We start from the raw sequence: 14,325 nt of genomic DNA, 5'->3' as shown, positions 1-14,325 counted from the left end.
TGATTCTTAAAACTTGGAACGAGCTTCCTGTGACATACCACACAATGCAGCGTGTGAGTATTGCCGTATTGATCATGTTTGGCTCTATATATGCATGTGAGCAGTCATTCTCGCATATGAGGAACATTAAGACCAACCTACGCTCACGTTTAACTGATGGAAGCCTCAACGCCTGCATGAAGCTCAACCTCACCACGTATGAACCAGACTACAAGGCCATCAGCAAAACCATGCAGCACCAGAAGTCGCATTAAAAGTAAGACATATTTGATTTATTATACGTTAAAAATACTATATGGCTCTCAATGAAATATATTTAGAAAAATTTGGCTTTTATGGCTCTCCCAGTCAAAAAGGTTCCTGACCCCTGGTATATCTGATGCGGTTCTGCTTGCTAGATATCTGCCCGGGGTATCTTCCTCTCCAGTGCACTCTCCCACCTTGCTATAAACTATCCTCCGCTATCATTTTTGGAAATCCCAGCTTTATTTTTACATTGACTTGTTGTCAATAGCAGCCATGAGGCATTCACTTGGTCTTTGCTGAACATGACCAGGGTCCAGGCTCTGAGCTCCTTGGTTTTCAGGGGGTTTATGATGTAGCTGAAGCAGGGTGGAAGGCAGGAGGACAGTAATAAGCTCAGTACACACATGTCCTGGTCCTCCAATTGTGAGTAGAGGCCCAGCATGGAAATGGCGAGGATAGAAATGTAAAACATAGCCACAAATATTAAATGCTTGATGCAAGTTTCCAGAACTTTCACAAGGCTCCCCACTGATTTCATCCTGAAATCGGTCCACATAATAATAGAGTATGACAGAATAACGACAACCAAAGGGCCAAGGACATTCACCAGATTGAAAACAAAGGACAAGGTCACGTGCATTGAGTAATCATTACATGTCAGTCTGAACATGGATGCACAGTCACAGAAATAGCTCAGCCGTTCAACAGAGTTGCAGAAGTACAGCCTGGTCACTATACGCTGATGTTGTCAGACAGTAAGACCAAGTCATTCCCACTATGCAGGACATGCTCTGCATCATGTTGGGCGTATGCTGGTGCAGCAGGAAGCATAGAAACAGCCATAGGCAAGTGTGTATGAATCTAGTGGCAAAAAAGCATGATAGACAAACATTATTATCAATCATGAGTTGAACAGCACAAAATTGTCCCTAACGAGAAATGTCTTTAGCATGCTGGGAATAAGACTTGTGTTAATTATCAAGTCAATCACTGCAAGGTTGCCAATAGCCAAAAACGTAGGAGTGAGTAAACAGCGGTTGACGGCAATAATGCAGATTGCAAACATACTGAACAGCACCGTAACCACATAAACACAGTCCAGGAAGATGAAGTAGAGATTGATGAAGGGTGGCGTCTCAAATCCTGTGATGTAGGAGCCTGGTGGGTGAATTAAAAGGGAAGCGTTGACAATGGGCCAAGCAAGAGGGCACTGCTGACCTGAACACTTCCTGGTAAGAGCCGTCTGTCCCACAATGCATGAAAAAATCTATGAAGAGATCAAAAAGAAGGTTGCACATGAATTGCACTTATAAGTGACAATCTGCGATGTAGCCAACGTCAAACACAACACTTGGTTTGAGAACGTTTTATATCATCATCAGCGGTCACTCAGGGTCGAGTATGACCGTCATCCCTCTGGGTCCCTCTGGGTCCTCAGGTGGGTGTAGAGTCCGATCCTGGAGCCACATAATGGGAAGACGCCTGCACGTGACAGCTTTTTACGTAGAGAGGCTGATGTGCCAGCAGCCACCACATGGTCCTCGGCAGGGGATGGCCAGAGTCCAATGGCATGGAGAACCGAGACGATTGGGGACCATCCTCTGTTGCAGCCTTCATCCGCCTTCACTGCCGTTGAGACCAGGATACAGCTTCTGCCAGTTCCGCTGTTGAGGTCTTTGTTGGATCGCGCTTCGTCTGGAACCTCCCCCTTGACCTGTCTGCCTTGGGGGACCCTACCAGGAGCCAAGTTCTCGACGGCATAGCTCTTGGGATCATTGGTACATGCAAGCTTCTCCACCCTGACAAGGTGGCGATCCAGGAGAAGATATGCGATGTATTGGCCTGTGTTCTGATTTGTCCTGTTAACCATAACCCAAACCTGAACTCTAATTAATTGCTTGCACAATAGCAGTTGAAGCAACTAATAGGTAGTATGTTAGAATACCAGCCCTTCTGGATCATTATATAAATCATTAATTGTAGCTATTAACAACATCAAGTCTCAGCTATGTTAAACAGCTGAACATGGCTCAGCAACTAGATGCTGTGTTGCGAATTGATTCACAAGGATGCTGTTTCCAACAGCACCAACGCAAAGGCTACATCTCCGGCAATTGTAAAGTGTGGGCTAATATATACCCAATATTGATCTCCTGAGGTTACGAGTTCCTAATTAGGAAAAAGAAAAAAAAAAAGTGTTTTGAAAGAAAGCACCGCCCAATTATTCACTCACCAGGGAGCACAGTGCAATTGCCCAAACATCTAATTATTCCTCTACATAATGTTTCAGATGTTGTTGGACCTCTCACCCCCTCGAATTGCCTTTCAGAGGATGAGATTAAGTTAAGGTTCTGCACAGTGACTTGCAAAGGCCTCTTATGCCTTCTTTAAATAGTAGCCTGACTAGCCAATAGGCAAAGTTGGCAACTGCCTGAAGGCCTCGGACCTTCTGATGGCCCCAGAGGCTCCAGGCTCACCATATATGTAAATTGGTTTTTCACAATTTGAATTAATGCAAAATGGTGTGGTAGCATACATAGGGTCTGTAGGGTTTGTGGTTGTGTCAGGAAGGGCATCGATGTAAAATTTTGCCAAATCAGTATGCGGATTGACAAGACCATACTGGACTGGTCAAGGCCCGGGTTAACAACGACCACCATCTATGCTGTGCCCTCACATGGTACCGGTGGAAACTATCAAATCCGTGGTGGCGACCCCAGGGAATCAGGGAACAAGCCGAAAGAAGAAGATGAAGAAGAAGAGGAGTGTGGTAGCATGCATGTTTTAAACACAATATCAACTGAAACGATAGGCGCCTCAAGATGGCCCTATATCCACTCTTTGAACATGCAAAATGTATAGAGTGGACAGTCATTGAGTTGTAAGGGGCCCACAGTAAATTTTTGCCACAGGGCCTCCTGGTGGCTTAATCCAGCCATAGGTGAAACTCACAATAGACAGCAGAGAAACAGGAAGAGCACAAAAGAGCTTTGGTGTAGTTCTAATCTTCAAGTTCTACAATCTTATTTTGTTAATTGTTTTGATGCAGAGGGTTTAAGTGCATTAACTCTAGGTGCATTAGCCATTAGCCTTGTCTGACCCCCACACCTCACATTTTAGCTAGGTGTCGTCCTTTGACTAGGAAGGATATTTATTAATTCTGTCACTCAGAATTATGCACTCCAAAATGAGCACCTGTGCCCTTGCTCCAGAGCTCCTAATTGAAATTAAAGTGTGAAATCAGAAGAATTATTGCTTGACCCCTCAGCAAGGAGGAAAAGTCAGAGTTACTTTGAAAAGTCAAAGCCCCAACCCCCTTCTGCCCCCCTCTCTAAACACACACACACACACACACACACACACACACACACACACACACACACACAGGCGTTGCACTCCTCATTAGCTCATTTCATCTAACTTTTAAGTGTCTCCCCTAATTAATTGACTGAGGACTTAATTAGACCTGAGAAGCTTGTAAAAGACAGAGACCTTTCGATCGGCCAAAGGCCTATCGACCATTCAACTTTGTTGGTCTGGGCTGAATAACAAACCCGGTCCGGGTTTGTAGTCAGTCTGGTGGGAAACCTGAGGTAGTCCTGGTCATGACCCACGGGATTTCCTGCGACCAAAGGGTAGACAGAGACTCACATCATCAGATTTAAACAAGTTGGTACCCAGGGTTCATTTCATTGCACTGTAGCCCCGACCTCCCACGGGGAGGTATTGATTTACTTAAGGATTATAGGAAAGCTAGGACGCCTACAGAAATTCCAGTCATCGTTTTATTATCATCTCATTGTCTTGTCTTGTGATTTTGTTTTACTGCTGGATGAGTAGAGTTAAGGATTTGTCTAATGCATAGCAATCCCCTAGAGAGCTGTTATTAAACAGGGCACTGTGACCCCCCCCCCCCCCACAGACAAAAGGAGTCTCCTCTGTTTCATTCAGTCCTGGGAGGCTTTCTAATGAGCCAAGTTTGCAATGTCATCACTAGAGAGTGCTGGTTAATGACCTTGTCAAAAACAAACAAAAACAAAAAAAGAAACATATCAGCATTCAAACTTTAGCCTATAATTAATCTTAATTGCTTCCAATAAGAAGGATTACTGTCTCACATTTAATATAGAGGGAAATCTCGCATGGGTTCATCAGAGATCCACTGAAATTACGTCCCCCGAAAAAGCTCATTCGCTTCTTGCCTTTAGTACAGCATCAACGAGCTTCCGCCAACCCCTCCTCTTCGAAACCCTTGGTATGATCTTGGAAATAACGAAGCCTGTTTTACCTCTAATTACAGTGAAACAAATCCGAGATGCCAGTGGTGCCTGATGTATAACAGCAACAATGTTACTCTGACATTAGGCTGGTCAAGCCTCATTGTGCCGGATGGAAATAATCCACAGTTTGGTGGTCCTGTGAGGGCCATGCTCCCTCTGTCTCACAGGTCTCTTCAGCATCAGCTAGCATTCTGGATTGGACCACGTTTGCACTCATTCAGGTCTCTTTTGAAATCCAGATGGTTTTTGGGTTGTTAATCACGAGTGCCATGTTATTAAAATGGCTATCAGTGGTTTTGATTTAGAACATATTATATATTTGACAGCTATCAAGTAAATAGATGTACTGAGAGAGAGAGAGAGAGAGAGAGAGAGAGAGAGAGAGAGAGAGAGAGAGAGAGAGAGAGAGAACAAGTCTCTGGCCGTCCTAGGCGCTGTAAACGGAGACGGAAAATGTTCTCTGTACCCACTCTGTATCAGCCAATCAGGAGCGCTATTAGCAAGCTGGTGTCTCCATTGGTCTCTTCTTGCTGTCAATCATTTTGCATATTCATGCGGGTCTTTAAATGTAAGAGGAGATTTAAAAAATGACACATTCAAGAATCGTTTGAATGCCAGTAAACAAGCAAATGAAACAACAAGCAAACCCAAGAAAGAAAGAAAGAAGAAAGAAAAAATAACAAAATTGAGAAGGACAAGTAGAGGGAGAGGAAACAATTTTGCAATTGGTCAACAGGACAATTCATATCTCTATAGGTTCCCACTTCACTTATGAAGCTGAAAATATTCCTGCAAATGGAAACAAATAGTTACATTATCCAGAAGGGGGGCTGTATTTGAGTTTTAGCCTTTTACAATACAACTAGTTGCCGTATAGTACCTGCAATGTGGCAGTGTTAGTATGTTGCCAAACAGGATACTTTGCACTTCAACCCTCAGCAGAAGTCTGCCTTATGCCTGCCTGCCAGAGAGACAGACATTATTGAGGGATTAAGAGGACTCAAAGCTTTGCATAAAGCAGGAACACTTGGTGCCCGGACTACAGAAAACTAATGAATCTTTTTCGGTGTCCCTCCATTCTTTATCTTTCTTTTTTTTAACCTCTTTATTTTTTTTATTTTTTGCTGGGCTCAGCTTAAACCTTGCCCCTGCGTCCTTAGAAAGTCATTCAACTGGATAAAATTCATTTACCTGGATGAAGGGGAGAGAGGGGCAGGGGGATAGACAGAGAGAGAGAGCAGGGGGGAGGGATGGGAGGGAAAGAAAGAAATTATTTAAGGAGGCAAAGTCTTTGAAATATTTGTAAGGCGAACAAGGGGTAATGACAGAGGGAAAATAGGAACGAGGACGTGTGTTTGGGAAGGTAGGTGAAGAGGACTCGAAGAAATGCGGACCTGAATTTCAAGATACGTGAAAGAAACAAACAAATTATTAATTTCCATACCTGCCCCAGGTATGGAAATAGTTTATTTGATTTGTTTTAACAACTCGATTCCTGCCTTCAAAAAAGAGGATGAAAAAGCATGTGACTGAACAAGCAACAAATAGAGGGAAGAAGAGGATTGAGATTACAACAATCAAAGAAAGTAAGGGGAGGGTGTGAGGAAAATGTGAAGAAATCGGATAAAATGAGAATAAGCCCACGGAGCGTTATGGATCTTTTGTCCAGTCTAAATAATATGTAGTTGGTAGAGTCACAAATTACAAATGTGCCTCAATGGGGTTTATAGCAACACAACATCCTGTCCTTAGACCCTCTCATCAGATAAGGAACAACTCCCTAAAAAAAAAAACCCTTATCAGGGAGAAAAACTAGGAAGAAACCTCAGGGAGAGTAACAAAGGAGGGATCTCTCTCCCAAGACAGACAACGTGCAATGGATGTTGTGTTTACACAATTTATAGAATACAGCACTGAAAGAGGATAAACAGAATTATAATGGAATTATAAAATATATGAAGAATATGATGAGGAGGATGCCAAGCAGTGTCCAGACGCCACTGGAACAGCCCCAGGACCTGAGCCACGTGACCACCATCACCATGTAGACCTGACAGGAGGACAGACTACATACACATGCACACAGGGGAGGCTCACATCACACCATTCATACACACCGGAGAAGAGACAAGAAAAAACACTAGTCAAAAACTGGAGTGAGACAAGGATATAACGTTGAAACAGGATAAAAACAATTATATGGATTTATAAGATTAAATAAATAAATAAATAAAAAGGTGATGAGGAGGGTACCAAGCAGTGTCCAGGTGGCGACCACCGTCGCCATGGAGACCTGGGAGGAGGACAGACTACATGGGCATACAGGGGAGACTCACATCACACCATTCACATACACATACACAGGAGGAGAGAAAGGAGAAAACATCATTCAGAGACAGAGAAAAGACACGTGAGAGAGAGAGAGAACAGTTTGCAATAGTCAATAATCTATACTCTATAATCTCGTTGGCAGAACAGTGCTTGGTAAATTCATTGAGACAGAAACCAACCAGCTATGCAGTACAGGTTTCAAAGCCCTCAACATAAAGGCAACTAATTGTAGGTTAAGGCAAAAAGATGAGTTTTAAGTTTGGATTGAAAGATTCAACAGACTGTGATTGTCTGACGGCAGCAGGCGGGTTATTCCACAAGAACGGGGCCTGATAGGAAAAGGCCCTGCTACCAGTTGACTTCTTTTGAACTTTGGGTACACACAGGAGGCCTGTACTTTGAGACCAGAGAGTTTGAGATAGAATGTACGGTTTAAGAAGATCAGACAGGTGTGATGGGGCAAGCCCATTTAGGATTTTATAAGTCAGCAGAAGCACATTGAAGCCGACTCGTAACACGGATAGGAAGCCAATGAAGGGAGGTAAGAATTGGTGTAATATGGTCAAATTTTCTAGTTTTAGTTAGGATTCTAGCTACAGCATTTTGAACCATCAAAAGACTTTTAGTACTAGCATGTGGTAGACCTGAGGTCTCATTTATAACCACTGCGTACACACAGAACGGAGCCTGAGTCTGTTGAGTCCTTTAAATCCAAACGTAAAACTCATCTTTTTGCCTTAGCTTACAATTAGTTGCCTTTAAGTTGAGTGCTTCACAACCTGTACTGGATGGCGGGTTGGTTTTCTGTCTCAACGAATTTACCAACCACTGTTCTGCCGATGAGATAATCGAGTATAGATTACATAGTATAGATTATGACTAGTTGATGACTTAATGGATTATGACTAATGACTATTGCAAACTTTTCTCATCTCTAACATGTCTTTTCTCTCTCTGAATGATGTCTTCTCCTTTCTCTTTTTCTGTGTTTGAATGGTGTCATGTGAGTCTCTCTTGCATGCACGTGCAGTCGGTTCTCCTCCCAGGTCTCCGTGGTGATGGTGGTCGCCATTTGGATGCTGCCTGCCCTTCCTCCCCTCACATAAGTTTTTATTCTTTTTTTATTTTAACTGATGATTCTGGTCGCGTGGCTTGGGTCCTGGACTGTTCCGTTGGCATCTGGACACTGCTTGGCATCCTGTGCATCATGTTCTTCATAAATTTTATGTCCATTATAATTCTGTTATCCTCTTTCAATGTTGTATTATGTAAATTAATTGAACACAACATCCATTGCACGCTGTCCGTCTTGGGAGAGAGAGCCCTCCTCTGTTGCTCTCCCTGAGGTTTCTTCCTATTTTTTCTCCCTGTTAAAGGTTTTTTTTAGGGAGTTGTTCCTTATCCAATGTGAGAGTCTAAGGACAGGATGTTGTGTTGCTGTTAAGCCCACTGAGGTAAATTTGTAATTTGTGATATTGGGCTATACAAATAAAATTGATTTGATTTTGATTTGATTTGAAAGAGGTGTGCGCTACTTCCCACGCAAAATTTGTGATCTATAAAAACAAACGTGATGGGAGAATGTGCACACCTGTACGTTGCTGGACCTTTGCTTGCACCTGTATGTTTGTTGCTGTACCTTGTTTGTACCTGTACGTGTACAAAAAAAAAATCAATTTTTTTTGACGCATGCAATTTTTGGGTTTTATGCGCACGTACACTTTCATTTAGGATCCTACGACGCATTGGTTTATAAATGAGACCCCAGAAAACAGAGCATTTCACTAATCAAGTCTGGATGGAACAAATGCATGTATTAGAGTCTCTGCATCAGTCATCGACAAGAAAGACCTAATTTTAGCCATGTTATGTAAGTGAGCAAAGGCAGTCTTGGGGATTTCTTTAATTTGCTTATCAAAGGAAAGGCTGGGATCAAATATAACACCAAGATTTTTGGCTGCTGCCACACTTTGTGAAATCACAGTGTTGTCAATTGTTAATGTTACTTGATCAAATTCATGTCTGTGTCTAGCAAGGCCAATGACCAGCATCTTGGTTTTATCTGAATTTAAAAGCAGGAAATTTAGTGACATCCAATTTTTCACAGCAGCCAAGCAGGCTTCTAAATTAGTCATTTGAGTCTAATCATCAGCCTTTATGAGCACATACATCTGAGTATCATCTGCATAGCAATTGAAATGTATTCCATGACTGCTTATGATTTGGCCAAGAGGTGAAATATAAACAGAGAAAAGTAGAAGGCCAATAACCGAGCCCTGAGGTACACCATATTTAATGTCAGAGAATTTCGATGTAATATTATTATAGCAGACACGTGTTCTTCTAGATAGGTAGGACTTAATCCAAGAGAGAGCTAAGCCAGAGACACCAAAATTACAATTTATTCTGTCTAATAGTATACAGTCATCAGTGGTGTCAAAGGCTGCATTGAGGTCCGGTAGTAGAAGCACAGAGGTGGAATCAGAGTCCATAGCTAGAGGAAGATCATTCACCACTTTGGTCAGAGCAGTTTCAGTGGAGTGACAGGCCCTGAAAGCAGATTGAAAAGGTTCATATAGATAGTTTTCTTCCATATGGGTCAAAAATTGTTGAGACACAGCTCTCTCTCGTACTTTAGAAAAGAATGGAAGATTAGAGACTGGTCGATAGTTATTAAGAGACCCTGGACCGAGGTATAGTTACTTAAGTAGAGGTTTGACCACACCTGTCTTAAAACTGCTGGGAACAGTGCCAGTAGTAAGTGATAAATTAATGTGATAGGTGATAAGTGGTAAGTGGTAAATTAACAACAATGTCTAGCATTTAGGTCCCAAAAAGGCCAGAGGTCTCTAAAAGGTTTTGCTGGTAAAGGGTCAAGTAAGAAAGTAGTTGGTTTAGAAGCTGACATGAGCTTAGTGAAAGTATAAAGAGAGAGAGTCTCAAAAGCTGCAATAACAGGGACCATCAGTGACCATTGTATAGATATAAACTTGGCAAGACAGGATCTGCAGGAGTAGCTGGAGTTGATGAACCAACTTTGTTTATGATCACATCATCTTTTGCAGAACAAGTCTTGAAACTCATGGGCCGTGAATGGTGAGCAGCTAATAGACGGCTGCTTTTTAGTAAATTTAGCTGCAGTGTCAAAGAGAAATGTGGGGTTATGTTTATTAATAATGATTAAGCGAGAGGGATATGCTGCTTTCACAGCAGCTAAAGTATGCTTGTATTTCAATAAACACTCATGCCACGATAGGTAAAAAACTTCCAATTTTGATTTTTGTCATTTACGTTCCAGTCTCCTGCAGGCCTGGTTAAGTGCACGTGTCTCATCATTAAACCAGGGTGTAGGCCTCTTTAGTCGCCTAGCTCTAGTAGTGAGAGGTGCAACTGAATCCAGGAGACTTAGAGAGGGCCACATTTAAGTCACTAGTGAAATTTTCAACAGAGTCTGTCTCTACAGTGAAAGGAGCCAAGACTTCAGGCAGCTGCTGGCCAAATGCAGCTACAGTGGACGGACCAATGTGGCGAGTGGCCGTTACATCTGTGCCGACATTAACAGGACAGGCCAATAATCCTTCAAATTTAATGAGGAAATGGTATGACACAGCAGGTGTGGTTGGCAAGACAGTCAGATCAGAAACAGCCACCCCTTGAGATAAAACCAAATTAAGGGTATTACCACTGCAATGAGTCGACTCTTGTGCAAGCTGAGCAAACCCCAAAGTAACAACTAGTGCCAGAAAGGCAGCAGCTGTATTCAGGTGAATATTGAAATCACCAAGAATTAGAATGTCATCAGAGTGAGTATCAAGACCTGAGACAAATTCTCCTAATTCTTCCAGAAATAGTGAGTAAGAGCTAAGCGGGTCGATAGAGTATCACAATCAGAGAGATTAGAGCATGGCGTCTTTTACTAAAGGAATTATGATTCATTTTCAGAGCTGTGTGTGCTCTGGAGAGAATAACTCGGGGAAATTTGATTCCAGGCCAGAAGGGAAACACGTGGTTCCTGCGTTGTTGTCGTCTTGATGCTCTCAGGCTAATGTTTAATCTCACTTTAATCATTCGGCTTCACAAGAAAACAATAGCTTTCAACTATAAATGTGTTTATGTGTGTTGCAAACGCACACACGTTCTTGCATTTTCTCTCCCATTTGCCTCGATAGCATAGCTCTTCCTTTTCTTAGGATGCACACAGACACACACAGAAGTAGAAGCATCTGCGCAGAGCACAGGAGGGCTTCAAGATGAATTTCAGTGGGGCAGGATTTACAATTGCCCAAATTGCCCATCACATGCAATATCTACACTCCGTATCTTACTGTCCTAGCCAGCCACTTATCGCAGCTGGTTGAGCTGTTGGCTTTTCTGCAGATGGCATTTTAAATTGCTTTTCTTTTCGTCTTTTCACTGTGCCTCACATATACTACATCATCTATGCAAATACATGCACTCATATGCAACCCCCCCCCCACACACACACACACACACAGACATGCATACACTCGCACACACAGACAGTGTACGTGAGCTTTTTTCGTTCACATGTTTTGTCACCACAGATCAGGATGATGGCTTAAGGTATCCCAGAGACTACCGGTCTGAGTCTGATGAAATTTAGGGTGATTACGGCGCATCCTTCCACCGAACCGTGATCTGGCATTTGTAAAGTAATGCTGATTGGCCCAACGTGACGCCTCCTGTAGGCCAAAAATAAAAAAAATCCCCCAGATGCACAGCAGTGCAGCTACGCAGAGGCTTGACATTTTGCGCACGTGCATTTTCCCTTGTCTGAACATTTTCGCCTCCTGGAGCAGTAAGCTATGACCGCTTATACTTTCCGCCCATTTACATAATATTCATGGCACATTCCAGTGCCATTATCCCGACACCCACGAGGTGCACGTTTCTCAAATGTGGGCCACACTTCTACTGTTTTCAACAAAAATAGCATTTCGTCACGACACCCCTCACAGGACAGTAAGAGTGAAACACGTTCCGATCCCTCGCAAAGGTGAACAGGCGTACCACCACTTCCCTCCGAGACTCGCACCGGCAAGTCTCCAGAAACTGCATGTGTGCCATGCATCGCTTGTCCTCCGTGGTCAGTATGAGAACTCGGGGCGGGGGGGGGGATGAGAGGCAGGTTAAAACTCCCTCTTTATGCTCACAGATTTAGCCAGGAGGTCACCGCGTCATTCAGGGGAGTCGACATGTTTACTGTTAGTTTATTGTTTGTTAAGCACTGGATGTTTTAGCAAGTCCATATCTGTCCAAACCCATTCTGAAAGCCTACACAACATCATTTGAAGTCGTATGATCGTGTATAGCATACACACTGGATGTGCAACATGCACAAATGTCAAAGTAAATGACATTGTCTCACTTTTTAATGTCATTTATATGTAAAGACAGATCCCTATCTATCTGTCTGTCTGTCTATCTATCTATCTATCTGTCTGTCTGTCTGTCTGTCTGTCTGTCTGTCTGTCTGTCTGTCTGTCTGTCTGTCTGTCTGTCTCTCTCTCTCTCTCTCTCTGTCTGTCTGTCTGTCTGTCTGTCTGTCTGTCTGTCTGTCTGTCTGTCTGTCTGTCTGTCTGTCTGTCTGTCTGTCTGTCTGTCTGTCTGTCTGTCTGTCTATCTATCTATCTATCTATCTATCTATCTATCTATCTATCTATCTATCTATCTATCTATCTATCTGTCTATCTAGCTGTGTGAAAATGCTTATTATTTCTCTGAGTCTGTAGTCCAGCTACTGGTTTTTCATACTCTTGTCTGTCAAAAAAGCCAAACTGAAAGAAATGTCTTTTTGTGTTCCTCTTTCAGTTTTTCGATGATGCTGCTGAGCCACTGCAAATTATATCCAGATGTGACACTTGGATTAATTTTTGCCCTGGTGTCCCGGTGGCCAGAATAGCCTGTTTGATTTGTGGACTCGTGGTTTGATTGCAGCTGGTGGGGTGGATGAGGTGGTGGTGGTGGGGAGGGGGGGCAGTCATACCCAACTCAGCTATGTTTGCAGAGCAAATGAGGCTGATATCCATATGGCGCCGGTTCTGGCCGCTGGCCTTTCTTGGCCAATCTCTCTTGGGAATGCCTCGAATGCCTGCGAATGTCTTCACTTCCTTCCACCTCCCGCCGTCATCCACCCCTGCCCTTCCCCTCGCTCCGGCGCGGCCTGTTCGACCTTGTGAACACGCTCCGTTGGTCCTAGTCCTCTAATTAAAATAATCCTTGGAGATGAGATGAGCTTTGGGCAAGACCAATGGTGATTTTTTATGCTGATCTTCATTCTCTATGGCTTTTTAGTCACAGCGCTGATGAGATTAGTGCCGCCTTGCCGTTCTGCCATAATCCTATCTGCAAGCAGTCCTCTGCCACCCGCCGAGTCCCCGGCGCTCTTTTATGAGAGGGAACGGCTTTGGGGTCTCTGCCATTGAGGCCAGTGGCCGACGATGAGGTAACGTTGATACGTCTCGTACAGCGGTTCAGACGCACCGTTCAGCAGGTTACGCACACATCTGGATATCAACATCTGTAACAGGCATCTACAACAGCCGCCGTGATCTTAAAGGACCCAGGGACGGACGTCGAAAAAAAAAGGTTGTGTCTGTTTGTGCCTTTTTCACTCACATTGGTTGAGTCACCAACAAAAAAAGCAGAAAACCTTCCCCATCCTTCAAGACGGACCCTGGGGCGGGCCTGTATGAAGTGAAAATGTCCCGGCAGTGACCAAAAAAAAAAGAGAAGAGGTAACGACAAAGAGAACACCGCTCATCGTTTTCGTTTGACCTTTATTTTCATTTTGTTTTCTAAAGCTAAAACAATCACATGCATTGTTAAATTAGGCCTGTCCCCTTTTTTCGCTCCTCGCTGGCCCCCGCAGGAAGCTGGTGTCAAATGGTAAGTTAACAAGTTCACAAGACACCCATGTGTTATTGATCGGGGCTGTTACGGTCATGGGCTTTTGATCACTGGACAAGCATCGATACACAATCCCTCTACCGCGATGGGCGACGGGGGGTAGGACGGCTCTCTTTAGAGGCGCCCGCTTACACGAACATGGCACTGTAAGAACACCTCGGTCGTCCGGCCTGGCCTCGGTGCTTTCTGGTCCACTCTCGCGCTGCCCGGCTCACTCACTGAAATATGAACTCTTGTCAATGGGCGGTAACCAAAACAGGTCCTGCTTAAAGACATACCCTGTTGTGTCCTCCACTAGGCAGATCTGCATCATATCCGAAGGCATCGCCATCTCACCGCCTTGCATTTGAGGACACACATTTGGACCTCCACATATCTATGTTCATCACACATTCATTGGATTAGGTAAATTACGCTAAACTAGGTGTGTAGGCTATATTGTGTTCACAGGTTAATGGGTTATGATACAAGACAAAGCATCCCTCATGTGAGATTGTATTTACATACAGTATGTACGACACGGTTAGTGTTGAAGTAT

General features: G+C 43.6%; 1 protein-coding gene across 1 annotated transcript; it reads right to left on the bottom strand.

Annotated features, from left to right (window-relative positions):
- Positions 1 to 451: 451 nt before the first annotated feature.
- On the bottom strand, positions 452 to 14,118 carry LOC130116412 (olfactory receptor 1A2-like). The gene is given in 5 exon segments (XM_056284324.1): positions 452 to 977; positions 979 to 1,087; positions 1,090 to 1,513; positions 3,801 to 3,868; positions 14,007 to 14,118. Coding segments are annotated over 5 exon segments (1,239 nt in total).
- Between the last annotated feature and the right edge of the window lie 207 nt (positions 14,119 to 14,325).

The sequence above is a fragment of the Lampris incognitus genome, chromosome 8 (genome assembly GCF_029633865.1).
Source record: "Lampris incognitus isolate fLamInc1 chromosome 8, fLamInc1.hap2, whole genome shotgun sequence".
In the NCBI taxonomy this organism is placed as follows: Eukaryota; Metazoa; Chordata; class Actinopteri; order Lampriformes; family Lampridae; genus Lampris; species Lampris incognitus.
This window is presented reverse-complemented; position numbering and strand designations above follow the sequence as displayed.